We start from the raw sequence: 25,449 nt of genomic DNA, 5'->3' as shown, positions 1-25,449 counted from the left end.
CTTAACCGCCCTTCGTCCCGTCTCAGTGCTGCATTGAAGCGACATGAACTATCACCAACTCCCCCTCTTCCTCCCTTTGGTTATTTGACGCCTCACAAAATCCTGGCTTGCCAGCGAAGGCTATATACGTGTATTTCTCTGATTCCAGCCACTTGTAATATGTTTTTGACTGAGTCTTGTATTCCTTTCATCCTCTCTGCACACACATAGCTTCGCTGTACAAATACCAAACAGTGAACACAGATTTTATGGTGTTCACACACTCAGTTCCTCAGCCAATATTGCCAAGAAAGAGAGGTGCAAAAACCAAAAGCCGACGGAGGTGTCTTTTTTTTAGTTGTCCCTGGTCACTTAATTTTTTTATACGCCAAAATTGAAAAGAAAAGCCACAGCATCTATCACATATGGTAGGTACGGGGGCCGCCAAAGAACAATGTGGGAATACCAACCGGTTCCTGGCGTCCAACGTCATCTGTTTGTCCGAATTTGGGCAAAGGCGAATGATGCGCCCTCTCACGGAAGCGAGAGAGAGGGAGCTATAAAAGTAAGGCGAAGGCGTTTCCCCGGCATTCGCCACACGGTTTACGGTGCTGACGAGACTTGTTGCCTATCTCTCGACGTTTCTTAAACTATATTAGTACAATATGCGTGAAATTGTGCACATCCAAGCCGGACAGTGTGGTAACCAGATCGGTGCGAAGGTAAGCAGACGACATAGCTTTTATTTCCTCCCACAGGTGGTCATTTTTCGTGGTAGCGGCATTGAAAGATGACAGACTGCGCGATTTTTCAATGCGGCAACCATAGTTTTCGTAAAAGAAACCGTGAGAACGACAATCACGAAGTGTCTTTGGGATAAAAGAAGGGGGTGTACGTGACCGGATTTCAAAACACCATTCTAGGGTGCGTTTTCTAGCACACGCTAGAAAATCTCGGCAGCTGCGCCGAAAAAGTGACCACCACAATGGCGGCCGAACGCGTTCGTTTGACGTTATGTGAATACACCCTATTGATTTGCAGTGACTCACTGGGTTGTCGGTGGGCTTTCCCTTGCGGCGTGTGCGACATTGAATGTACAGGGTGGAGCAGTTAAACGCAGTAGCAAACATTACCGCCGATCAATGGTATACATGCCTACTTGTTCATGCACGTGACATACACTCCGAAGACAGACAGACGAAGTTGTTTGTTTCCTTAGTACGGGGTAAGAAAAGTCTTGCCACTGTAGAAACCACGCCCAGTAGCACACGTACAGTGCTGGACAAAGGATTACGGAACGCGCGAGCAGCGCATTTTCTCCTGGCGACGTGCGGAAGCGGTAGTAGTTCACTCGTCCGGGGGAGGGGGGATTGCGCTGGTTGCGACACTCCGCGGCGGCTTCGGTATGATGCAAAAATACACCAAAAGCCGAGAGACGACATAACTAGACAAAAAAGTTGAGAACTCCGACTTAACATAACAAAGACTCCGACTTCACATATGTTAAGTCGGAGTTCTCAACTTTTTTGTCTGGCTTCGGTATCGCTTGAATGCGCTCGCGAACTGGTTTGGATTGATGTCGCTACCGGCGCACTCCTCTCCCCGCCTCTGTACGAGCGAACTAGAGTGAACGAGCCCGCTTCCGCCCGTCGCTAGGGTGTCGCACCGAGGAGAAAATACACCGCTCGCGCGTTCCATAAATTTTGTTCAGCTCTGTACAAATTTTGTAATTAGGTATGCGGCAGAGCACCTTTCACATCTATGAGAGCTACGAGAACGATCAAAGTGTGAAAAGCGCTTCGCAGCTTCCTTCTCGGGTGTAGTTCCGTAGACGGGCTTATGGCTTTTAAAAATTAGCCGGCGTGTTTAAAAGCGAAATAATGTATTGAAGTGAAAGGCTTTATACCGAATATAATTTTTTAAATAAAAATGTGTGGTCTAGAAGCTTTTTCATATGCATTTGAACACCATCTGATGCACTTCTAGCGCAGGAGAAACACAGCAATGCCTAACGGACTCGGCGGTTGCCATCTTGCAAGAGGTAGGGCGTTGCGTTGGGTTATTTTACCTCAACCTCAGCCCAACTTGGGTTGAGTCAGTTTGGGTTTGACATATTTGGGGGTCTGGGGGGGGGGGGGGAGCGCCCCTTTCAGGCACGCACTAGGCGGTGCGGGCATGAGACTGTGCCGCCGGTTGGGTCCTGGGAACCTCAGTCAACATGGCAGATCATCTCGAAGAAACCGGCGATAAATTTTAATTTTTATACGTTTCGCACGACATACGAAGTTGATTCTTGTTTCATTTTTTCCGTTATTTTCTCATCTTCCTGGTAAAATCATCTGTTATTTGATGTCTATTTCCGTTTGTTGAAAAAAGCCATAAGCCCGGCTACGGAACTACATCCCATTGGACGTATACTCACGCATGCATACGTAACCTTACAGCATGGCTGTACAAGGAGGTAGCATCCGTGTGTCGTATGATTCACGTGAAAAGAAATCCCATTGCTCGAAGAGTGTCTTTATCCTGCAGAGGGCTTTACACACGAAAATTTGGAATAAAAGTAGTCCTTTATCTGGTGAGGTACGCGCAATGGTATCGGAAGCTGTACGAACCTACGCCAGTAATGGAGAAATTGCAAGGATGGCGAGCTCTGCTTGGCACCCCTGCAGTATCTCCATTTATGCTGTCCGTTTTCTTTCTTTTTTTTTTTTTTTTTTTTTGAAGACAAGCGAGGGCTTCCCGAAATACATTTTGCTGCTTTCATATTAGTTTTTGGGAAGACTTAACGTTTCACGATAAGGATTCCGAAAACATGATGAGCCAACTGCCTGAGTGCCCTTTGCCTGATATCTGATTGACTGACAGCGATACGGAAACGGAGAGGGCGCTTACGATTCTCTAAATCTCTATTATGCACATACGCAAAGCGTTACAAAACTGGCGTACATCCCCTTGTCCCCAGAGAATCAAGAGACATAGCGATGTCATTCGAAATGCTGACTGGCCTGGCATTGAGCGTGTTGTGTGGTGAAGTTTTTAGAGTGCATCCATGATGAACTGCGCGGTGCAGTTCACTGCAGTTTTTCACGAAACGTCAGATAAAGATACTCAAGTGTCATACACTAAACACAACAAGATGCGATACCTTATCTTTTCTTATTGTCATTATTTCTGCAAGAACGTCATGCAGTGCGTGATTTATCTAGACCCTCCCCCTGCACCCCCATAACACCCCCCAAAATCTGAAGGAGACCCCCCTAAAATTTTGTGAGATTGCGCAATATTTAGTCAAAAGCATGTAAATACACCCCCTTGCGGAGCCCAACACCCCCCAAGGACGAAATCCTAGGTAAACCACTGATGCTATGCGTAACGTTCCCTGCTAATATCGAGACATCGTGGCAAACAATCTCCTGTGATGTTTGTCTTGAGCAGACAAGTAAAACTGATTAATGTACCCACACGGCAGAATGTAATGAAAGCTCATACCTAGGGCGACTGGCAGGTGTCTGAGTCCGTGGAACGACGTGCGCGAAAATAACTAGGGAGTAGAACCCCCCACAACTATGCATTCACATTCTAACATGTGACTGACTTTTACAGGACACTGGTCTACACAAAAGTTTATATTGCATGCAACAGCACACTAAATGACGTCACCTGGTAAGCTGATGGTTAGATACTTCAGCTACGGGCGGAGCGCATGGAAGAATATATTGCGGTATAATTATATATACGGCAACATTACGAAATATATTTCCGTGAAGAGTCAGTACGTTCTTCCGTTGGTTATTTGCTACGACCGTAGTTTAACTATCTAATCATCTGGTTTCCGCCTACCAGACCACGTTGAAGAGTCCACGTTGCGTCCACTATGAACCTTTGTGTAGGCTAGTGCCCTGCAGACGTCATGTGACATGTACAAGTACGCTGGTTCCGTGCTCCCTTCACACCAACGCACACAAGCAAAAAGTTTGGTAATGTTATTATACATCTCACGAACGGCGTCACTCAACCAGACTTTTGAGGTTTCTGTGGAGGTCGCCCATCATTTTGACGTCCCTGGCAGCTAGGGTTTCCAGTGTCTTTCCCAGTGTCTTTCCCTGAAGTCTGCCCAGGACGCATACTAACCCCCCTGTGCCCCCTCCTTCCTGCTGTCCTCTCTCCGTCTCTTGTCATCGGTGCGCTGCTCATAGCCACCGTTGCTTCGCGGCATAACACGGAATAAAAAAAGACTGACATGATCATCAGCAGTCGTACGACGCGAACGACCCTTATGGCGCTGCTGAAAAAAGAACAAACATGAACAAAACAAGCCCGAAAGTACTCATTCTGCTGCGCCTGGCTGCTCTTACGGAAAGACAAGCGTGACCGGAGGTAGGGACCCTCAGTGTTGGACGTGGACTGCCTGCCGAAGACATCCGGTCTAGCAGGTAGCTCTTTCCCGTGACGAGCTCTTGAAGGGTACCGACTTTTTTGCTCCGTCACACGCGTAATGAACTTCCGGCATTGCGTGATTGCTGCTCAAATCTTCTTGCTATAGAAAGCCCCTCGGTGATGGTCATGTAATCGTGGAGACTCCGTCGGTATGCGATGGAGCGGATGCTGACAGACGACGCTCACATTCTGCCGTTTGTCGTGCTTGCAGCGCTGTCTGCATTTTGGATTTCCAATTATGCCACTTGAATTTCGCCAGGTCTTTGGCATTCAAACACTCCAATCATCATCATCATCAAAATGTGTGTGTGTGTCTTTTTTTTTTTTTTGCCAGGTTTCAGATAGTTTCAATAGTTGTCGGACACTCCCAAAGTCATGTCACCCACTCCAAAGGAATCAGGCAGTTGGCTTATGTTTCCGGAAACGTTATCGTGAAACTTCTACGTGTTCCTAAAACTCTCTATTGACTGGATGCGAACTTAATACGGAATGCGACAAAAGCGTATCTTATCGCAACAATCCTCTCCGACAGGGCCACATTAACCATCGTGGATGTATGCAGCACAGAGACGAAGACAGAACTGTGGTCTCTGTGCTGCATACATCCATGATGAATATGTATCCCCGCTAACCAATCCGCCGGTCGGGTCAGGTGCGAGGAGGAGTGATAACTGGATACGATACAGGTACTGTCGCATTCATGTAACCGCGGCTCTGAATGCGACAGAAGCGTACCGTTTCGAGTTATTGCACCTCCATTCACCTATCCCGACTTGTTATCCTTGCGCCAGATAAATCCAAATCACCCACTCACCTATCCCAACCACACTGTAAACTTTTTCACACCTTTAAAGGTGTGCGCTATGCACATTCAATCTGGTTGCGTAACATTGCATCTCCAGGATGATATTTAACAAAATTCGGAAAGCATTACTAAAGATCAAGTGTCAGTGCAAATCTTGCTTTCATTATGTCTTGGATATCGTAGGTACGAGCTAATGCATATATGCATCGCTATCGATAATCGAGCACGCGCAAGTGTCTACAACACTGTTCAACAATGTTGAGATGTTGCAAGACTGAATTTTTGGAGGACAGACAACACTCGAGTAAAGAAAATTTGTGCGAAACCGTGCTCCATTATGATGTTACCAAAATTACACCTAAAAAGGCGTGCGCCATGCACGCTACTACACCTTTAAAGGTGTGAAAAGATTTAGAGTGCAGTGGATTAGTTGACGTGACCCTGTCGGAGAGGATTTGTTGCGATAAGTCGATACGATACGCCTTTGTCGCATTCATGTAAACGTAGCTAGTAAGCCACAATGGCAGACTAGGACAAGCCGCAACTTTCAAGTAAACTGTACTTATGATTGGTTTGAGGTTGCCACTTCTCCTGTGTGTCCCTTGTCCTGTAGCGACTCGTTGTCGCTTTTACGGATTACTTTTTACTATTACTATTACGGATTACTATTTTAAATGTACGGTACTTTCGAAGAACGGTGCGTAAAATCCAATTCCATAGGATTGGGCAGATGAACAATCGGTTCGCCTACACAGCTTTCATCATGAAGCCTATATTTGGCTTATTTGTAGGCCCAATTTTCCAACGGATCCAGCTCCAGATTGAAGAGTAAATACCCTATAAAATCATTTTCGAAAGAAATAAAGCTAGCATACTAAACCACCCAATTACGGCAACTTTGTTGCGTATGGAGTACATAAAAGGTATCACGCACACTGTCTCGTAGGACCTCGAAGAAAAGGAGACACTGCAACATGCCAGAAGAGACATAGGGCGTTTAGCATCAATAAATCGAAGTTCTGCTTTAAATAGAGAGAGAAAAAAGACTATTCCAGTAGGAGGCAAACGAATTCTGACGATCAGCACGACCGGCTAGTGCGCCAAATATGGCGTACGGCCCCCATTGCTGCTTCCTCGATGCCCTACGCGTACATGGCTAATGCGTCACAGCGGTCGTGTTCCCCGGAAGTGGACCATTAACCAATGGCGGTGGTAAGCATCAACCACGCCCAGCTTAATTTTCTTGCGGCTATGCTCTGTGGTTTTGCCTTCCATGTACTACTAAACGGTACGGGAGCGTTGGGCGCTGCATATTCATTGGAGTACTGAATCGTGGCCTTGCCGTCGAATGCCTTCGTGGTCGGGAGTGCACAACAACACTGTTCCTGGCCTTTTGATGTATGCAATGTAAATACAGAGCCGACAATTTCCCGAGGTAGCACTACGTAAGTTTCAAAGCACTGGTCTGTTTCTGCGATGCGCATTCGTTTCCTCTGCTGCTATGGTAACACATGAGCGTTCCGCGACGTCATTTCAGCGGCGGTCGTTAACTGCCACGAAACCGTCTCTGTAGGCCTCTCCGATCCATTTCCGTCGCAGAAATTATGCTGGTGGCCGTCGACTATGAGGAAATTAAATACCCAGAATCTACAATTTATCCGAGCCGACGTTCGAAAGAAATTCGAAACAGCCTCTCTGCGTGGAGATGCTGCTTCATATTATGACATAAAGAGCACTATTACGGCGTGAACGGTGGCTACTGGCAATTTGGTACTCGAAATTTATCCTTCTGTAGCGTCTTCATTATAGACGTATTCCTTGATTAGTCCACGTTTCAGGCACCACGTATTTCTAAACCTGTTGTACACGTTACATGGATGCTTGGCAACGGCCGGAAGGAATTAGTAGCCGTTTGTGCGGGACTCCCAGCATTCTCAATATTTTAAATTCACTATTTAGTATGTGTTGACTCGTTTGTAATTCTTTTGTCTCCATTTCGCAGTTCTGGGAAGTGATCTCAGACGAGCACGGCATTGACCCCACCGGTAGCTATCACGGCGACTCGGATCTCCAGTTGGAACGCATCAACGTCTACTACAATGAAGCCTCCGGTAACGCATCCCTTTTCTCTTTTGTTGTTCGCTGTCCTTGGGCTAAAAGACGTCTCCTTGTATCTCCCATTTCGTATTTGTTCTGCATGCACTTTGTCTTCAGATGGTAATCTTATAGGAAGTGTTTCCAAACGCGGTTGTTATATTGAGCACTCGTGCGCTCCGTCTCTGGCGGCCCCTCTCAGAATTCTGCAACAAATGCGGGAGAGTGGGAGCGACGTGACCGACCGTGAACCGCCGATGAGTTGAACGTTCGAGAAGAAAAAAAACTATGCAGACAGAATGTATAGTATTTTCCGTGGCGAGTTTGCCAGGGCAGACTCACCTTTTTTTTTTTTTTTTTTTTTGCAGACTGGAGATTCAGTGCAGCGTCGAGTTTTTATGGTAATTTCTGCGCGTTAAAAACTTATACCATCATGGGCGTTTCCGATGGTTGGGCTAAAAGGGGCTATACACCTGATATTTTTTTGTTTTGTTGTTGTTCATTTCCTGGCTTTGTGCCAAATGCTCGATCAATAGCTGGTGTTGTAAGCCATATTTAGTTGTAAAAGTTATTGTGATGTTCATATACCGCCTGGTGTGCAACTCGTGTCTTCACACTTGCACAACGCTCAAGGCTTGCGGAAAGTAGTCAAATTGACATACCGTGCTCTATAAACATGTGTTCCGTATTATAAATCATCACTCAAGGTCTCGATATGCAAAATATATATATTTTTGAAATTCCGTGTTAGCGCCGCGAAGCAATGGGCGGCGGGCTATGAACGGCGTACAGACGTGGAGAGAGGGCAGCAGGAAGGAGTGGGGGACGGGAGGAGGGGAGGAGGGGGTTAGCATGCGTCCTTTGCCGACTTCAGGGGGAACTGTGGCGGCATTCGTCTGGAAAGTCTGCCGGAAAACCCCAGACAGCACAGCCTGTGCGGGGATTCGAAGCCGCGTCACCTCCCAGTCTCTGCGTGGAAAGCGGTCATTACAACTATACTATGCCATGGGAGCTGGTTTCCAAAATATAAATGCTGTCGGACGTTTTCGAATGAACCCGCAAAACTTCATAGTTTCGGACTCTCGAAGAGTGGGTGACGTCACCACGAGCTCTGGCGTCTGTCTCGTAGCAACAGCGCGCGCACCTTTCCGGTCTCCGCTCTACGCCCGACGTTGGAAAACTATCGGCAGCTGCGGTAAGGGGACGGAAATCGACCTTGAAGGAGCAGGTGTTGCCAGACGCGTCGGTAGATTCGACACCCCACGACGTCACATAGAGAAAGATTTTGAGGAGATTGAGACACGTGGATTACAGTGGCATAAATTCGGTCGGAATCTGAGGACACGGGATTTTATCCTCAGTGGTTCTGTGAGAAAATATCGTGTACCGTAAGACACATGTTGGAAAGCTGCAACGAACCTCCCACGATAACCTCAGAGATAGTAATCATTAAAGGTACCGTGAAGTGATACGTACATCCATAGAAACTGTGCTTTTCTCAAAGCCTGCAAACTGGACGCTTCAGATGCAAAAAAAAAAAAAAAAACCTGCTGTACATTGAGCATTTTTTTTTTTAGCAATGTGATTTCAAGGTTTGCTGCACCAAGCGAACTTTACGGAGTCCAAGACGCGGCAACCCTGAGGTCGACTCGTGCACCATCCATTGAAAACTCAAGCAACTATAGGCTAGCCGTCTGGCAGGTCGTGGCCAGCTGCGATGTGCGCTTTGTCGGCGAAGGTGCACGGTTGGTGAATCCCGGAATACTAGAACGCAAACCAGACATCCGTAGAAATTACCTGTATGCGAGGTTTTGCACACAGCAATGATACCAAGCGCCTTTCACAGCTTAATACGACGTGATTTTAGCGTACATTTTATCATCACTTATAACCATAGATTGAGAAGTTACTCGTCAAAAAGAACTCTTTACAAGTTACCGTGTGCAAAATGTAACTAAGTTAATAACGAAGTTCTTCAGCCTGAAATGTAACTCGCAGTTACCGAGTTACTTAAAAAAAAAAAAAGAACGAATTACTTCCAAGTTACTTCGGACACAAAATAGCATTACGCAGATGCAGCGCGCGTGAGCAGTTGACTTAGACCTTGAGTTGCCTGCAGAGGAGTGCAACACGCTCAGATCGTTTTCGTTTATGTCCAACAATAGACCTCTCCCTGTTTGTAAACAAATGACGTCATAGTGTTCGACAGCGAAGCTAGAGGTGAACAAGGTCGCGGCCGAAAGCCACGGACATGAGGGGATTTTTCTTTCAATGGGGGAGGCAGCGAGCAAGTGCCCGTTCGTGGAACCCAGCCCTCTCCTTCCGGTTTGTTTCGGTTTTAGTCTGCCTACCAAAGTCATGGTGACGTTTCTCTGGTAGAGGTCTATTCGAACGCTTTGCATCTTACTCCCTGTGGGCGCGCAATGGCTCAGCTTAATTTCAATGGCAGCGGTTCTTACTTCCTGAATAAAATACTGTCATTGAGTGAATATCACGTTTTATGGCAAAAAATGCCATGAAGGAACCGGAGAGAAAGCAAGAAAATATGTGGACGTCAGTGAAAAGCGAGTTAAAAGTAACTTGGAACTTAACTTAAGTTACTTTGGCAAAGTTACCTGAAAAAGGAACGAGTTCCTCTGAAAGTTACCACGGCGCAAAAGTACCGAGTTAAGTTATAAATTACCAAAAAAAGGAACTTAGTTACAGTAACGAGTTACCTCGAACTCTGCTTATAACAAACTCAACCAGTTGCTCAAGTGGTTAAAAATTTGCAGTTACGGTCACTGCGGTTTCCGTGAAGGGCACAATTGTAATTCTTATCTTAAACATTATCTTCTAGTCCTCTTTAGAACGGGCGCTACCAGGGGCTACCTCGGGAAGATTCCTTTGGCATTGTCTGCAGTGCCGCAAGAAATAGGTTAATCGTATTGCTTTGTTTCTGCCAGTGTCGTTTCCAGACAACGCCTCTGAGTGCAATAGTATGTGATGCGCATTTTGAGGTCGTATACAAGGAGCAGCCGTGACAGATGTGGGCCGCTACCATGTATGGCTTGTTGTCCGGTTCTGCCTGTATAACGTCCGGCTGGCCTTGGCCATTGTACGCTAGACTCTGTCGTAGGTGTACGTTGAAAAATAAAACGAGAGCAGCCAAGTAGGCGAGCAAGTGGGTCGACCGAGAAGTGAAGCACGACGTAAACGCGGAGGTGTGACTTTTTTTTCTTTTTTTGCGGCTTCGTAAATGGAATCTACGAGAACAAATCCTTTTACGGACTGATGCACTGGTGTTTCCATCTGGGATTTGGCTTTGATGATGATGTAGACTTCCTGAAACCGTTCGACCACCTGTTTCACGGCCGGAAACAGCAGCATAGTATTCCTCTACGAGAATAACAGATATGGACATGTGCTTCGTGTCAGAGGGATAGTGACTGGACCAGTGAATGTATTTACGCGATGTAACCATTTTCTTCAAAGAAACGCAGAAAGCAAGATTCATACAAGTTAACAAATTCTGTAACAGTTTCCTTGTGAAAATACCGCACACTCTGCCCGATCTTCGTGAATGCAGGGGGGGGGGGGGGGGCAGCTGTCCCCATTGCCCCAACTTCCGATGCCCTGACCACAACTGAACTTTATAGTAACTAAGACGAGTCTGAATAACTGCAGCTGTTCCACTGAATAAATGTCCGTCGCCCACAGGCATTACCATGAGCATCCCCTTCGAGCTGAGCGCTGAGAATCCGCACAAGCATGCCTGGGCAAATTTTTTCGAGGGTTCTTGGTCGATGGTGATTTCACGCAGTCAGGGAGAATGGTCCTGTGGACCTGATTGTTTTTTCGTTCCAATATATATTGAAGCCTAGTGAAGTACATTGGCGGAGGAAACAGCTGAAAATGTTTTTTTTTTTTTTTTTTTAATTGATCATTTCGAGCACTGCGCTTCCTCACAATTTTCAGGCTACGCCGTTAATTTTTCCCACATTTGTTGCCTATGTGTTGCTGTACTGTTTGCTCCATCTTTGAGGTTGTTTTATAGGTGTCTAGATACGAAATCACAAAGTCGCCTCATTTGCAAAAAATCACTCTTTCGGCGCGTAACTGCTTTTCTGCAAATACGAGAGAGTTAACATGAGTGACATCGTTCTGTTCGTCTTTAACCGCTCTTTCCATTCGTATAAAACACGTTAGAAAATCTGGGCCGTACTTCCTAACGCGCATTTAGTGAAGGGGGTGGTAAGGCAAAAACGCGCAACTTCGTTAGCGTCTCTTCCATATTCGCCCACTCGTGACGTGGTTCATATTCCTCACACATGTTCATGACAAGCTCACATAGCGTTGTGACGTCCCTCGTTTCTGATGTCGAAAGGTGACGGAGCACAAAATTCAACAAGAAAAGGGGATACACTCAACGTGGGCACCCGCAGAGGCGAGAAGGAATGACAATCACATACTTCGTTAACAACAACAAAACGTGATTTAATGAAAGCTCAACTGCAACGGTGTTATTCACTTGGCATGAAATATTACAGGAATCGCGACAGTGATACACATGAGATAAAGCGGACCCAACTTAACTATATCGCATGATATACTTCAAATGAACAATTATACAAAAACGCGCGGGAAATGACTACGTGAATCATGTACAAACGAGGCAGACACAACACGCGGCAAGAGTGACTGACCCTGATTTTGCGCACCCCGACGACACCCCATCTTCACCAGGCCATGGACGATGGCGTGGCAGACGAGCTCTGAGGACGACTTCGGCAGTGACGTACGCGGCCGGCTTTCCATGCTGTTGCTTTCTGTTGCTGCTTCCGTCGATCTTCATCCGCTCTGGTCTCCATTCTTGGTCCACGGCCGGGTCAAACAATAGCGAAGACGGAGACTTGGCGGCAGGCCTACCGTCCCACTTGGAGGCTCGGTCCCAGGAGCTCGGCTACCGCCCTCGTCGATCCGTCTGTTCGCTCGCCACATCGTCGTCGGGTGCACCTCTTTCCGGTCAGTCACCGCCAGCTGGGCCTCTAGGTCGTAACTTCGGTTGCCCGGGCGTCAGCGCAGGTGGAAGGAGACTTCGGGGACGAACCCTCAGGTCGAAGGTGGGTTCCAGGCATCAAGGCGCCGCCGTCGTCCATCTCCCTCCGGGCTTCCGTCCGGGCTCCCGCTCTGGATCACATCTTGATGACGCTTTGCTGGTTCCGACCCTCGATGCAAACTACCACTGACTGTTTAGGCGACTGTCCCACTCTCTCCCTCTCTCGAAGTCACCCATGGTTTATATAATCTTCCCGCGCCATGACACAGCCCGGGTCAGTCACGTACGCCAAACCAAAAACACATGTGTGTCCGACACTGCATTCGAAGAACGCTGTAATTGCCACTGCTTCCGTTAACAAACAGTTATGCTGCCTTCTACACAAAGCCGCCTCTAGGGGAAAACACTGTCTAAGGAGGAGCAGATGTCACCCTTCCCACGGAGAGAGACTGCATACATGTCAACTAAAGTTTTATGGCTTTCAACTGTGGGGGAACACTAGCTTTTGCGACCATTTGAAAGCAACAGGGCGCGCTGTCCCTTTGATGTTAGAAAATTGGAAAAAGTCTATGAAACAGATTTTATCAAGAAGCTCGGACCGTCACAGCGTACTGGAAAACATTTCACTTCAGAAGTGGCTGAAGATCATATTCGGACTTTCCGCGCACCCCCCTACCGTGGCTGGTTCGTGACGGGCGCAGCGAGGGCGAACAGCGGATTTTCGTGGCTTCATGTTACATTTGAGATAGTCAAATTCTGGTTTATAAAATTTATTACGAAACAAAGTTCAAATATCAAAACAAAGACAGGAGTTACGCTCTGTAGGTCTGTATGAACGTTGGCTATACGCGCAAAACACAAATTCAAAGCACGCACAGTCTTGATTGATGATAAACAGAAAATTGGACAAAGTCTAACAGTGGAAGGATACTTTCCTCCATGCGCTCTTCGAAGTTTTTGCTGTGAAGACTACATGAACGCCATTACCTGTTCATCCTGCTTTCTCACACATGTGAGGACTGTATATTCCAGGAACTGGCTGGAGGTGTTCCTATTCTCGTTTTTAGTTGAACGAAAGCTTGCGATGCTTTGCGCCACCAGATGAAGAATCTGAACATTGGGCAGCTTCGCATTTCTAATTACCTTATTTGCCGTACATCTAGGTTGTATAGTGTGGCATTGTGCTTAACTGCGCCACACCGACTCTTCCCGTGTCCCGTTGCAGTAAACACCCACTTTGCTACTATGCAGGGAAGGATAACGGACGTATTTCCGTTAGTTTCCATTTTCGTTACTGCTATATTTTCGTTTCCGTTATCCGTTTCTGATACCGACCTTTCAATTTCGTTTAGTTTCCGTTACTGTTTCCGGTAATGGAACGGTTGCTACAGAGCTGCGGGAGGACAGCCCGTCCGGCCCTATCAGCACCCTGTTTTGCCCAAGTGCTGCTTCGGTGTCACGCGTAGACACTACACAAGTAATTTTACGTCGTTGGGATGCGCACATGTTGCAGGATAATATATATATATGTAGGAACATGTTTTCAGTCTTCAGTCACTCAGAGTCCAGCAACTCAAGACGGGCGTAGCTTTAATCCAATGTCGCATTCATAAGCGGACGCTCTCAATAGTAAATAATACTGCCATGGCCACATTGAAAATAAAAAAAGTACAAGATAAGTAAACTAAATATCATAGGCTGGCATCCTCGTGCTATGGTGGAGTATAGTAATATGTTGATGTCACGGAGTTATGAGGACTGGGGCGTGGTAAGTGAGGGATGCATCCTCGAGATCCAATTTGCGCTTTCTTCCCGTGCTCTCGTGTAGTATTTAGAGCATTACAGGGAATAGTCATCAAAATACAAATGCAAAAAATGAAAAGTCACTCAAATGTAATCGCACAACAGGAATAGCCATTACCCGAATTTAATACCGGACGATAAATTCGTTTCCGTTTCTGTTTCCGGTAATGGAGGACCGTGGTATGCGTTTCCGTTTCCGTTACCATCTCCAATTTCAGTAATATACCGTTTCTGTTTCCGTTACCGTTACCCTTCCCTGCTACTAGGTTGCTTGTGCTTAGTAATTCTTACCACCGTAATTTGCACAGAACACACGGTCTGCGTTATGACCTCTGCTCATTACGCCCTTCCAAAGGAGCACTGAGGTTTTTGTTGTTCTCGCACACAGCAGGAATAGAAAGTGTTCTGCCTAGATGAAGTGGCATGAAGGCGCCTTCTCTTCTGCCGATCGCCTCTCCAATAACTACTCGGAAAGCGAATTACTTTTCACTGCTTTATGGCACATGATCTCAGGCGCTCTGCAGGAAATGCGCAGCTTCTTAGTTCGCACCTTGTGTGTGACCCTTGTCAAATTACGGCGCCATAAAACGCGACCGCGGCTTCGACACCGCGCCATATATGTTGCTGTGATGGGGTTACGTTTGAGTGTCCGCAACGGAACGTCGGCCACTTCTGAAGTGAAATTTTTTTCAGTACGCTATGTGAGCTTGTCATCAACATCTGTGACGAATACGAACCACGTCACGATAGGGCGAATATGGAAAATACGCTACCGAAGTTGCGCGTTTTTGCCAAACCACCCCTCACTAACCGCGCGTTAGGAAGTATGTCCGAGATTTTCCAACAACGTGTTTTATACGAATGGAAAGAGCGTTTAAAGACTAACAGAACGATGTCACTCATGTTAACTTTCTGGTATTTGCGTTATGGCGCCGAAAAATTGCGATTTTTTGCAAATGAGACTACTTCGCAATTTTTTTATCCAGACGCCTGCAAAACCTAGAACTCTAAAGATAGGGCAAACAGTACAGCAGCACATAGGCAGTAAGTGTGGAAAAATTTTACGGCATAGCCGTAATGGTTACGAAGATACGAGGACTGAAAATTGTGAGGAAGTGCAGTGCTCAAAATGGTCATTCTTGAAGATTTTTAAAAAACAATATATTTGCAGATATTTGCTCCGCCAATGTACTTCCTACGCACCAGGCTTCAATATATATTGGCAAAATCTCGAGGTCGACGGGGCCACACTGCCTCATTCGGTGTGAAATCACCCCATAGTAAACCCGAATGTGTGCTTCAGAAGATACTAAATGCAGGAGTAGTAGAGCACGACTGTTCATTCTGCCATCCCTATAACAAACGGTAACATGATTTTGAACGTGGTCAATAGAACACTCGCCAGAGTAGTCCATTGTGGGATGGTGGCAGAAGCAGTTCATATTGCTATTGAGTTGAGGAATGGAACCTGCCGCTGAGTGTTCTTGTTCGCACATGTAGCCGTGATGTAATAGCACGATGAGACGCGTACCGTATCTTCATTCTCTACGGAATGCACTCTGAAGGACTCCCTTGGTTTGGCAGTCCTGCATCAGCAATAGCGGTCAAGACCCCAAGGCGCAACTCAGTTGTGCTTTGGAAACCTGCGACTGCTCAGTTGGTAGCGGGTTTGAGAAAGTTTCCTCTTTCGTTCACAGGTGGCAAGTATGTACCACGTGCCATACTCCTCGACTTGGAGCCAGGAACAATGGACTCTGTTAGATCGGGACCTTTCGGTCAACTTTTTAGGCCAGACAACTTTATCTTTGGTAGGTATAGTTGAAATGTACCACGCTCTACCTTGTAGGCGTAGTTTGAAGATGCGAATATGTCATCATACCCTTGTGCTTACTTCAGGCCAGAGTGGTGCTGGAAACAACTGGGCAAAGGGCCACTACACAGAAGGAGCTGAGCTGGTTGACTCAGTGTTGGACGTAGTGCGAAAGGAAGCTGAGGGTTGTGATTGCCTCCAAGGCTTCCAGCTTGCCCACTCACTCGGAGGAGGAACTGGATCGGGAATGGGCACTCTCCTGATATCAAAAATCCGCGAAGAATACCCCGACAGGATCATGACCACATTCAGTGTTATGCCTTCCCCAAAGGCAAGCTCTCTGCTTTTGACTTTACCCTGCAGGTCCCACGCCTGTGTTTTCCAAGCCCATATGGCTAACTGAAAGGAAAATTGTAACTTCAGCAAACCCTAATCTTATGCCCCTGTACCGCAGGTCTCTGACACAGTCGTAGAACCATACAACGCCACTCTCTCAGTTCACCAGTTGGTTGAAAACACGGACGAAACTTTCTGTATTGACAACGAAGCTCTGTACGACATCTGCTTCCGTACTCTCAAGCTCACCACACCCACATATGGAGATCTCAACCACCTTGTTTCCGTCACAATGTCTGGTGTCACCACGTGCTTGCGATTCCCGGGTCAGTTGAATGCTGACCTCCGAAAGTTGGCAGTCAACATGGTACCCTTCCCCCGACTCCACTTCTTCATGCCAGGCTTTGCTCCCTTGACATCTCGTGGTAGCCAGCAGTACAGAGCCCTTAGTGTTCCAGAACTGACCCAGCAGATGTTCGACGCCAAGAACATGATGGCTGCCTGTGATCCGCGACACGGACGTTACCTGACTGTTGCAGCAATCTTCCGTGGACGCATGAGCATGAGGGAAGTTGATGAGCAGATGTTGAATGTCCAGAACAAGAACTCCAGCTACTTTGTCGAATGGATCCCCAACAATGTGAAGACCGCAGTCTGTGACATTCCTCCTCGTGGTCTCAAGATGTCCGCCACATTCATTGGGAATAGCACTGCCATTCAGGAGCTGTTCAAGCGTATCTCCGAGCAGTTTACGGGTAGGTTCCTCAGTTTGACTTGTGCGCTTCAAGAAGTACGATTGCTATCAGTTCGATTTTCATTCTGACATTTTGAGACATTCGTTAGTTAACAAATTCTAGAAAGTTAACGAAGTGCTGCCGATAAGTATGCGATCATTAGACCCAAGGAAGGCACACTATGTAATGATGAATGCACCATGGACAAACAGAGCATATAGCAGAACTGTAGTGGTCTGGCCCATGCATGCTAGTACCTGTATCATAAGGTTCGTTGAGATGTTGAACCTCTCACCTCTTTGCCTTGCGCAACACACACACAAAAAAAAAACACCACCGAAGCTTAAGGTTGGCATGCTATTGTGATGGCTAAGTCAGGATTGTGCTGGGCTTGCTTTATGGGAGTGAGATGGTGTTTGCAACTGTGTAGTGAAACGTGCACACAGTACTTTCTGCACCAGTGGCGTAGCCAGAGGGGGGCGGGGGGGGGGGGGGGGTTGGAGGTTGACCCCCCCCCCCCCCCCGAGATCGTACCTTTAGTAGTGCATTTGGGAGAGGGGAGACAAGGGTGCAATCCTCTCCCCCAGGTAAAGTTCCTGTAGAAGTAAAACACCATTACCAAAATATTTTTCTGGCTACGCTACTGGTCTGCACCAGTGCAAGCGATACTTTGAGCAGATATTTGATTTGACGTTCACCCATGTCGGCGCTTGTGTGCACTTCACCAGAGCAACAGTTACCGTTAGGTCACTTATGTACCGGTTGTGCAGCGTGCTCAGCTGTAGAGCACATGGGTTTTGATGTGTTCAGATTATATAGCTTATCCTGTGGACATCTTGCTTCCCTGACTCCATCACTGTTGTTTTGCAGCTATGTTCCGTCGCAAGGCTTTCTTGCATTGGTACACTGGAGAAGGCATGGACGAGATGGAATTCACAGAGGCCGAATCCAACATGAACGATCTTGTATCCGAATATCAGCAATATCAAGAAGCAACAGCCGACGACGAAGGCGAATTCGAAGACGAGGACGCCATAGCCGACACTGCTTAAATTGCTCGCTGGAATGTCTCTCCTATATTTTGATTGGCTAGACCGAATGATGAAGTTCCGGAATGGCTGTCATCACTGGATTGGCTTCAATATTTTATGTCTGACGAACAAAATTTCGGACAACTCCAGGCTGTAAAATTAGACGTTGAGAAGCAGAGTTGAAATTTTAATAAAGGACCAAAGAGAAAACTGTCTCCAGCGAACCTGTCACACACTTGTAACATGCAGTTTCTAAAGTGAGATGATTGTTGTCTAGTGTCCAGAAGTCAGCTGCAGAAGCTGTTGTAGTAGCTACAGCTGAATATCACTCTTGCAAGCACATTGACATTGATGACTCGTACGTGCGTTAGGCATACAGCTCTATAGAACTCTGTGCGAACTGTCACAACCCCCATGTTTGTGATTGTTCGCAAGCTCATTGCCTTTTTGCATACAGTAGATGAGAACTAGCGAGCCAAGTTCTATGACAAGGGGCGCACTGGTCACATCACGGTTCGATTTGCCCTCCAGGGTGATGGCCTTGGGAGAGGCCGCATGTTTCTGAGATCTAATGGGTTGATTGGGATACGAGCTCCTCTGATGTCATTGCTCGGGGCTTCACGGTGTGTGTACACACATACACGTGTCTTACACGTACCTGCGTCGGAATGTTCCATTATCTTTTGTGACTTGCTGTGGTCTTCTGCATGAAGTACCATCCTGCACACTGGCATCTTCCCTGCTGCTTCCTCCACGTCAGAGATCTGCCGTATCATCTGGCACTCCTCAGATGCAGGCAGTCGCACAACAGCCCTGTACTCACGTTAGAGCCTTTCCGAGGAGGACGCAAGAAGGCAGCCGTTTTGGGCGCCTTCCCCAGAGGAGGCGCCGGATGGAAGGGGTCCCGGAACCAGGGTGTCGGAGCGAATTGAAAACCGGAACCGAAAACCGAAAAGAACCGCTATTTTGGTGCAAACCGGAACGGAATCGAAACCGTATGTTTTTTTTTTCGGGAAACCGAAAAATTTATTTAACGGTTTTCGGTCCAAGCAAAAACTTCGCCGGTTTAGGCTACGGGTAGGCGAATGAAACTGTCGTCGTGTGTTCTGAAGTCATGTTATGGATACTTTACGAGGGTTCGGTTACGGGGCAATGTCTGTCGGTATACTATGACCCTTAGGCTCCCTTTGTAACGTTTTATCGTTCGCGCACATGGACTTAGATGTACATGTGACCGGTTGTGACTCTCTACCAATGTGCGACCCAAGGGAACTGCGAAACGGCTTCTCCATGGGTAATCTGGTGCAACGTGTCCCTTGTTTGAGAGCAGCGAAGTTGAATACATGTACGTATCCGCGAGGCAAGCCCGTGCGAAGTGACGCCTCTTTTGTGGACAAGACACGAAGAAAAGAAAACTGAGCCGTCGAGCGCGTTTGTGAGTGAAGGTGTTCCTCGATTTGCGTCGTACTCGTGCAGTAGTGCTTGCTGGCGAGGAAGCAGCAACAGGCATTTGGATGGGACGCGCTCGCACCAATCCAGCAAGAAAGTACTTTACGTATGACATCACAACAAACAAGTCAGTCTGTATCATGCGCTTCAAGAAAGGAGAAAGCCTATTTGAACAGACAGTCACCTACAGGAACCAGGAGCTACCAATTTCACAGCTGCCTATTAATATGAAATACCATGTATGCATATAAACGGGTTTACATATTGCAGCATTGATTTTTTTTTTCTGGGAATGAATATGTTCACCAGAACCGGAACCGGTTAAAACCGGTATGAACCGTTATTTTTTTGCTCCGGAGCAGAACCGGTACCGGAGCGTTTATGATAGAACCGGAACGAAAAACGTTTCGGTTCGACACCCTGCCCGGAACCTCCTAAGGTTGGTTAATAAAGCGAGAGACGAGAATTGTCGCAATAGAACAGAGAATGGAATATTTCTAATTTGTTTTTCACGGTGTCGCTTTTTTTCTCGGTCAGAATTTTTCTGTAGGGCTTCGAGGCGCAGAACATTTATGCAGCAGAATAAATTATCAGCCGTATGTGCATATCTAAAGATATGGAGAGCACATACGTAAAATCTACGCGTAAATAATTTGCTGGCTGTTTGCAATGTTTTGACCATGCTTCTGGTGGCCCGGTGGGGGCCTTCACAGTCACCCTGTCTCAAGCGGAAATTTGGCTCAGGAGTGCCCTGGCTCGCATGCTGGTCGCGGTACGCCTCTCGCCGCATGGAACCAGACTAGCCTTCGTTCCGTGCTGGTTGCGGCACCCCAGGACTTCGACCGCGCCTCTCGGAGGATCTGCGAAAAACTCCGACTTTTCGGGGAACTGAACACTCCAGTGAACGCCGCCGATTTTTGCCAAACGAAACCTACGACAATTGGACCTACACAAACCTACAGATCGGAAAGTCTGAACCCTAGTTATATTTAGAGCCTGGAGTTTTAGGGTTTTACGCCCGATTATTCCTCGAATTGAAGGTTGCCTCTTTAGGGTGAAACCCGATTTTTACCCGGCAGATTGCCCCTCACTGGGACGTCTGTAGGAATGCACTAACTTGCTTGTTTGGCAGCAGATGCAGTTACATCACCGTTTGTACCAAACCCTTAGTTAGTTAGAGTAACTGAGGCTGATTTCTCCCCGAGTTTAGCATACTGGAACTTTTTTCACCCGAATTCGCATGAATTTAGTGCACATGCATGTTTATTTACCAGACTTAAACCCCTCCCCCCCTCGAAATTAGAAAAAATATTTCCCGAAAACTTCAGGCTCTAGTTATATTCCATAGCCACTTGTACCATAATGTGTTCGATTAGCCGCACACATCGTAGGTAATTGACTTGAATTTCGCTCGCACGCATACTTTGAATTGGTAATATTTCCAGAAAGTAAAGAACTCTCATCTGGCATTGCAAGAGGGTGCATATTACACGAGGGGCTGGTCAGAATGTTTGAAGCGGAGCTATAAGAGAGCATTTTACGTTTTATGGTTTCGCATATTGACCGTACGCCACGTTAGCAGTTTGGTACCGTGAATAGCACATGAATGTGCACTGCAGAATTCAGATGAGGTGGGTTACCCCCATACGGAATTCAAACGCCTCTCTCAAATGAAAACCCTGCGTAAATCCTAAATACTACCATGTGGTCTGTGCACTAGTGTGCGGTACGACTCTATTTGCAAACTCTTTAATCCGCATTCATTCAGTTTGTGAACTCTAATCACTCTCATCAACGGATCTGAACTGTTCATCAACTCAGTTCATCAACTGATCTGAACTGAACTGATCTGATCAACTCCATCAGTTCTCGGCCTGATCCAGAAGGTGGTGGGCGAAGTGAATGAACTTGCTTTATTTGCTTACAACGTAGTCGTTAAAAAAACAGAGAGAGAGAAAAGATCCCGGAAGTTTTTTGGTCCTCCAAAAAATATACCATGCCAGAAATGTAATCATCACTGAGAAAGTGGACACCAGACAGTGGCGAATCCGTCATCGGTGAGGGGGATTGCCCCCGAAATAATCAGGTTAAACATTATATTTCCCCTCTCCCCTACCCGCTTCGACAAATAAACTGCCCCACCCCTCCCCCTCAAAGAGAGGGTCTGGATCCGCCCCTGCACCAGATAGTTGCTTTGTCATCTTTGGGAACAGATGGAAGTCTGATGGGGCGAGAGTTCACGAGTCTGATGGATGGCTGCCTAGAGAAAAGCCGCAAGAGTGGATAGCAGCCATTGCCACAGCAGCATGGTGTGGGGGTGCACTGTCCTGACGGAACAGAACCCCTCACCGGAGCATAACGCACGATTTGGCCTTCCAAGCGTTCATTGCATTCCTCAAGCAATAAATCTGGGTTGCGTAGTTCTCGCTGATGGTCACACGCCCTCCGAATCTCAGAAAACAGTGGCCATCACCTTGCCTGCTGATGGACAGACCGAGCCTTCTTAAAGGTAACATTTAACATGGCTCGAAACCCTGTCAAGCTGTCCATGAGGAGTCACCATGCAAAATACTTTGCGGTGTATCATCACTGCGCAATCAAATTTATAAAAAACACTTGGAGAAAGCGGCCGCGGACGGCCGACTCGATCCTTGCGTGATGCAGGGAAGTTCCCCGTGCCTTTTTAATGCTGCCACCTCGGAAACTCTTGTGGTCTGCGCCGAAAACTCAGCTCGGACGATAGATGGCGTGACGGGAAGCGTTTATGGCAGGGTATTCAACGTGAGTCCTCCCCTTCTCCCGTATACAGCTCTGCGCAACGTTAGCTCTGCATGCGTGTGGAGGGCTCGCTCAAGAAACCGCTGGCGGCTGTCTGACGGCACCCCATATCAGCGGCGTAGCCAGAAAAATATTTCTGGAGGGGTCCTATGGGGACTTTACGTGAGAGAGGAGGATTTCCCCTCGTTTGCCTTTCCTAAATGCACTACCAAAGGTACGATTTGAGGAGGGGTTTGTACCCCCCCCCCCCCTCTCTGGCTACGCCAGTGCCCCATGTAAAACCCGCGCACAACGATACCTCACGTAACGATATATACCCCGTAGAACGATCGTTTTTATTTTTACCGTCAAAATATACATTGTCTCTATGGAGAATGGACCCGCGCATAACGATAAAGTTCGCCGTTCTGAGTACTCGTACAGCGATATCTGACGCCCTCACGCTCGCGGACCAACTTTGGCAGCGCGCTGTCCCGCGTTTCTCCCTTCCGCGAATTGTAGGACACTACGGGAACGGAACGTCAGGATGATGCACCCTCGCACTTTTTCTCACGGGGTAGCGGAAAAAACTAATATCATCCGAAATTCATATCAAAAGAATTAAACAAAAATAAAAATTGAGGCAGGAAAAGAGACAGTGACTGTTAATTTTCCATTACTGTCAGTGAAAGAGGTCGGTCGTAACGCTTTTGTGTCTCCGTTTTTGGCCAATGCTGCCCAAATTCGCGGCCCAGCTTTCCACACGCGAGTCCCGTGACAGTGTTCAAAAGCGAGCTTCTCCTAAAGAACGCAGGCGTTAAGTGAAGCCGAGTTGCGGATATGACCCGATATGGTCCCTCCACGTGTTCTGGTCGCAGCCAGTGCGATGTCACACAACTTCGCGGTTTATTGTTGTGAGGGGGGTAAAAAGGTCAAAACAGAGATAAGGTGATAACGTTCCGGGCCGTGCAGAGCTCTGGGGCCGTGTGATCTTATCTCCTTCACCACCACCACCAAAGGGAGAGTCATTGCCTGCATTGCGCAACATGATGTAAGGGAGTTCGTGGTGAGGATGGTGAAGATCTCACTCCCTTTTCGAAAGGACCATCATGACTCGCGCGTCACAGGGGAATAACCTCTTTCGCATCCTCGGCTCGTTCGTATCATCCGTAAAGGCAAGATAACGTGTTCGTATCATCTGAACTCTGACCGCCGTATTCTTGAACGGGCCTCGACTCGAAACTCGACTCGAGCTGCTCCTCGAGGGCGGTTTTGCGCTTCATAAATCGACCTTGACTCGAAACGCCCCTCGAGTTGAGGAATTCCTCCGTGCATTCCTCCAAAATCTCGAGGTAACATCGGTGCTACCTCGAGAACGCTCCTCAACTCGAGTTTGGCTGGTGTCATGGCGGAAGACAGGTCGTTCGCTGCGTCCATCGACTGCGTTTTGTGCCACGATTGCCTTTAACTGGGTGCTGACAATATTACCACTGAGCGACAACGTTCAATGAGGGGCCATCAAACTCCTTTTGACCATTTTGACGATCACGAGTTCCTCATATGGTATACGGTACCGCTTCATGAAGAAAACCGTACGAAGCCTTTTGGATACATTGCCAGTGGAGGAAAATGTGTGCAATCGTGGGCTGCCTCTACCTCCTGTGCTACAGCTGCCCGTCGACATGTGATTTTATGGCGTTAGGACTTTTCGAACTGCCACGGGAGACATTGTCAATGTGTCAGAAACGACGGTGTGCCGCGTTGTGGAAAAAATCCCACACCTTCTCGCAAGCACACTTTTCAAGACAAGGTGTAATAAATTTTCCTTCTGTCGCGCTATTTAGCACAAAGAAGGTGTGTTTGAAGGATGTTTTCACGCAAAAAGTGGTGCAAAAAAAGAAACAGTGCATTGACTGGACATCTAAAAAAAATAAACATCTGATCTGCCTCCTCAATGTTTTTCCGTAATCTTTATACTGTATCAAGCTGGCCCAACCCCTGCTCCAGCTATCACCGAAACGGCTCAACAAATCTTCCATTCATGTTTTTTTTTTCTCTCGTTTTCTTTTTTTTTTTTTTTTGCAGTTGTTGTTCCAATAGTACGAATTCCGTTTGTTGGGTGGGATAACAGGCTCCACCGTTTAGGCACAGCGCGATTGAGGGCCATAAAAGTTCGTACGACATGCTCGCGGTGACTCCCCAAGAATGGTCTCCCCGATTCTTTGCTCGGGATGTTGTTGTAAAATCTGTTTTGTTTGTTTGATTGTTTATAGCTACCCTCAAGGCGTTGGGTAAACGTACCCATCCGCTAACAAACAGTCATTCACGCCACATATTGTAACATAATAGAAGAGTGACAAGCAGTGACTTCATCTTTCATATTATTTGATACGAGGTGACCATTAAGCTATCTGCTGCCGTTGTAGTTGTAATTGCCAGACCAGAAAACTAGGAAACCTATCAGTCTGTTTCCCTGTTCGAAACACCTGCACCCTTCTTCAAACACTTGCAGACCTTTGTGTTTGTATTTGTAATGCACGTTGGTCGAAATAAAGCAAAGAATTACATTTATTTTTCATGACATAAGTGTGTTTTAAGCACGATAATTAACATTTTCGAGTGGTCCCGAAAGACGGCTGGGGACGAGACTACAGCTTTATTCGAGGACGGTTTTTCGAGGAGCGCCTTTGCGGAGGAATCCCCAAGCGGGTTCATGAAACGCATGGGCTCTTCGAGTGGAGGAGCGCCACTTTCCTCCACTCGTTGGAGTCGAGGCGGAGCGTCGAGTCGAGGCTTGTTCAAGAATACGGCGGTGAGTGAGGTTGACCTAAACCTAACTCCGTGACGCGGGGGGATCTGATGGGAGTGCCGGTCGGGTGGCTCTCTCATGGCTGCTAGCTAACATCACGGGAGCAGATCAGGCCGCGCCTCCAATGTCGCACCCTTCCGGATTAGGCCGATTTTTCGAGGCGTTCTTGTGAAGTCAGCGGTGCAGTGATAAGATAGCGTTCTGCAAAAATATTTTGCGTGATCACTCCTGATAGACTGCTTCACTAGTTAAGCGGAATTTTGTGCAGTCCTAAATGCCATTTCACTGCTCCTTTAATGTACCATCCACGCAACACTGGATCTTCCTTCTGTTGATATGGAAAAATGATGGCACCGCTTAGGGA

At 47.2% G+C, this 25,449-nt stretch overlaps 1 protein-coding gene across 1 annotated transcript; it reads left to right on the top strand.

Moving 5' to 3' along the window:
- Positions 1–558: 558 nt before the first annotated feature.
- Positions 559–18,301, top strand: LOC135378235 (tubulin beta chain-like). The gene is made up of 6 exons (XM_064611192.1): positions 559–701; positions 7,227–7,335; positions 15,857–15,967; positions 16,056–16,300; positions 16,424–17,060; positions 17,910–18,301. Exons 1-6 carry the CDS (start codon positions 645–647, stop codon positions 18,089–18,091), a joined length of 1,341 nt encoding a protein of 446 aa, XP_064467262.1. The 5' UTR covers positions 559–644; the 3' UTR covers positions 18,092–18,301.
- The last annotated feature ends 7,148 nt before the right edge of the window (positions 18,302–25,449 follow it).

Source organism: Ornithodoros turicata, chromosome 1, assembly GCF_037126465.1.
Source record: "Ornithodoros turicata isolate Travis chromosome 1, ASM3712646v1, whole genome shotgun sequence".
Classification (NCBI taxonomy): Eukaryota; Metazoa; Arthropoda; class Arachnida; order Ixodida; family Argasidae; genus Ornithodoros; species Ornithodoros turicata.
This window is presented reverse-complemented; position numbering and strand designations above follow the sequence as displayed.

What these genes read in the sequence shown, in the direction of transcription:
- LOC135378235 (XM_064611192.1), top strand. Translation starts at nt 645, where the DNA reads ATGCGTGAAATTGTGCACATCCAAGCCGGACAGTGTGGTAACCAGATC. An exon ending in GTAACCAGATCGGTGCGAAG is followed by an intron (nt 702 to 7,226) that starts GTAAGCAGACGA and finishes TCCATTTCGCAG; the next exon opens with TTCTGGGAAGTGATCTCAGA. An exon ending in GTGTTATGCCTTCCCCAAAG is followed by an intron (nt 16,301 to 16,423) that starts GCAAGCTCTCTG and finishes CCTGTACCGCAG; the next exon opens with GTCTCTGACACAGTCGTAGA.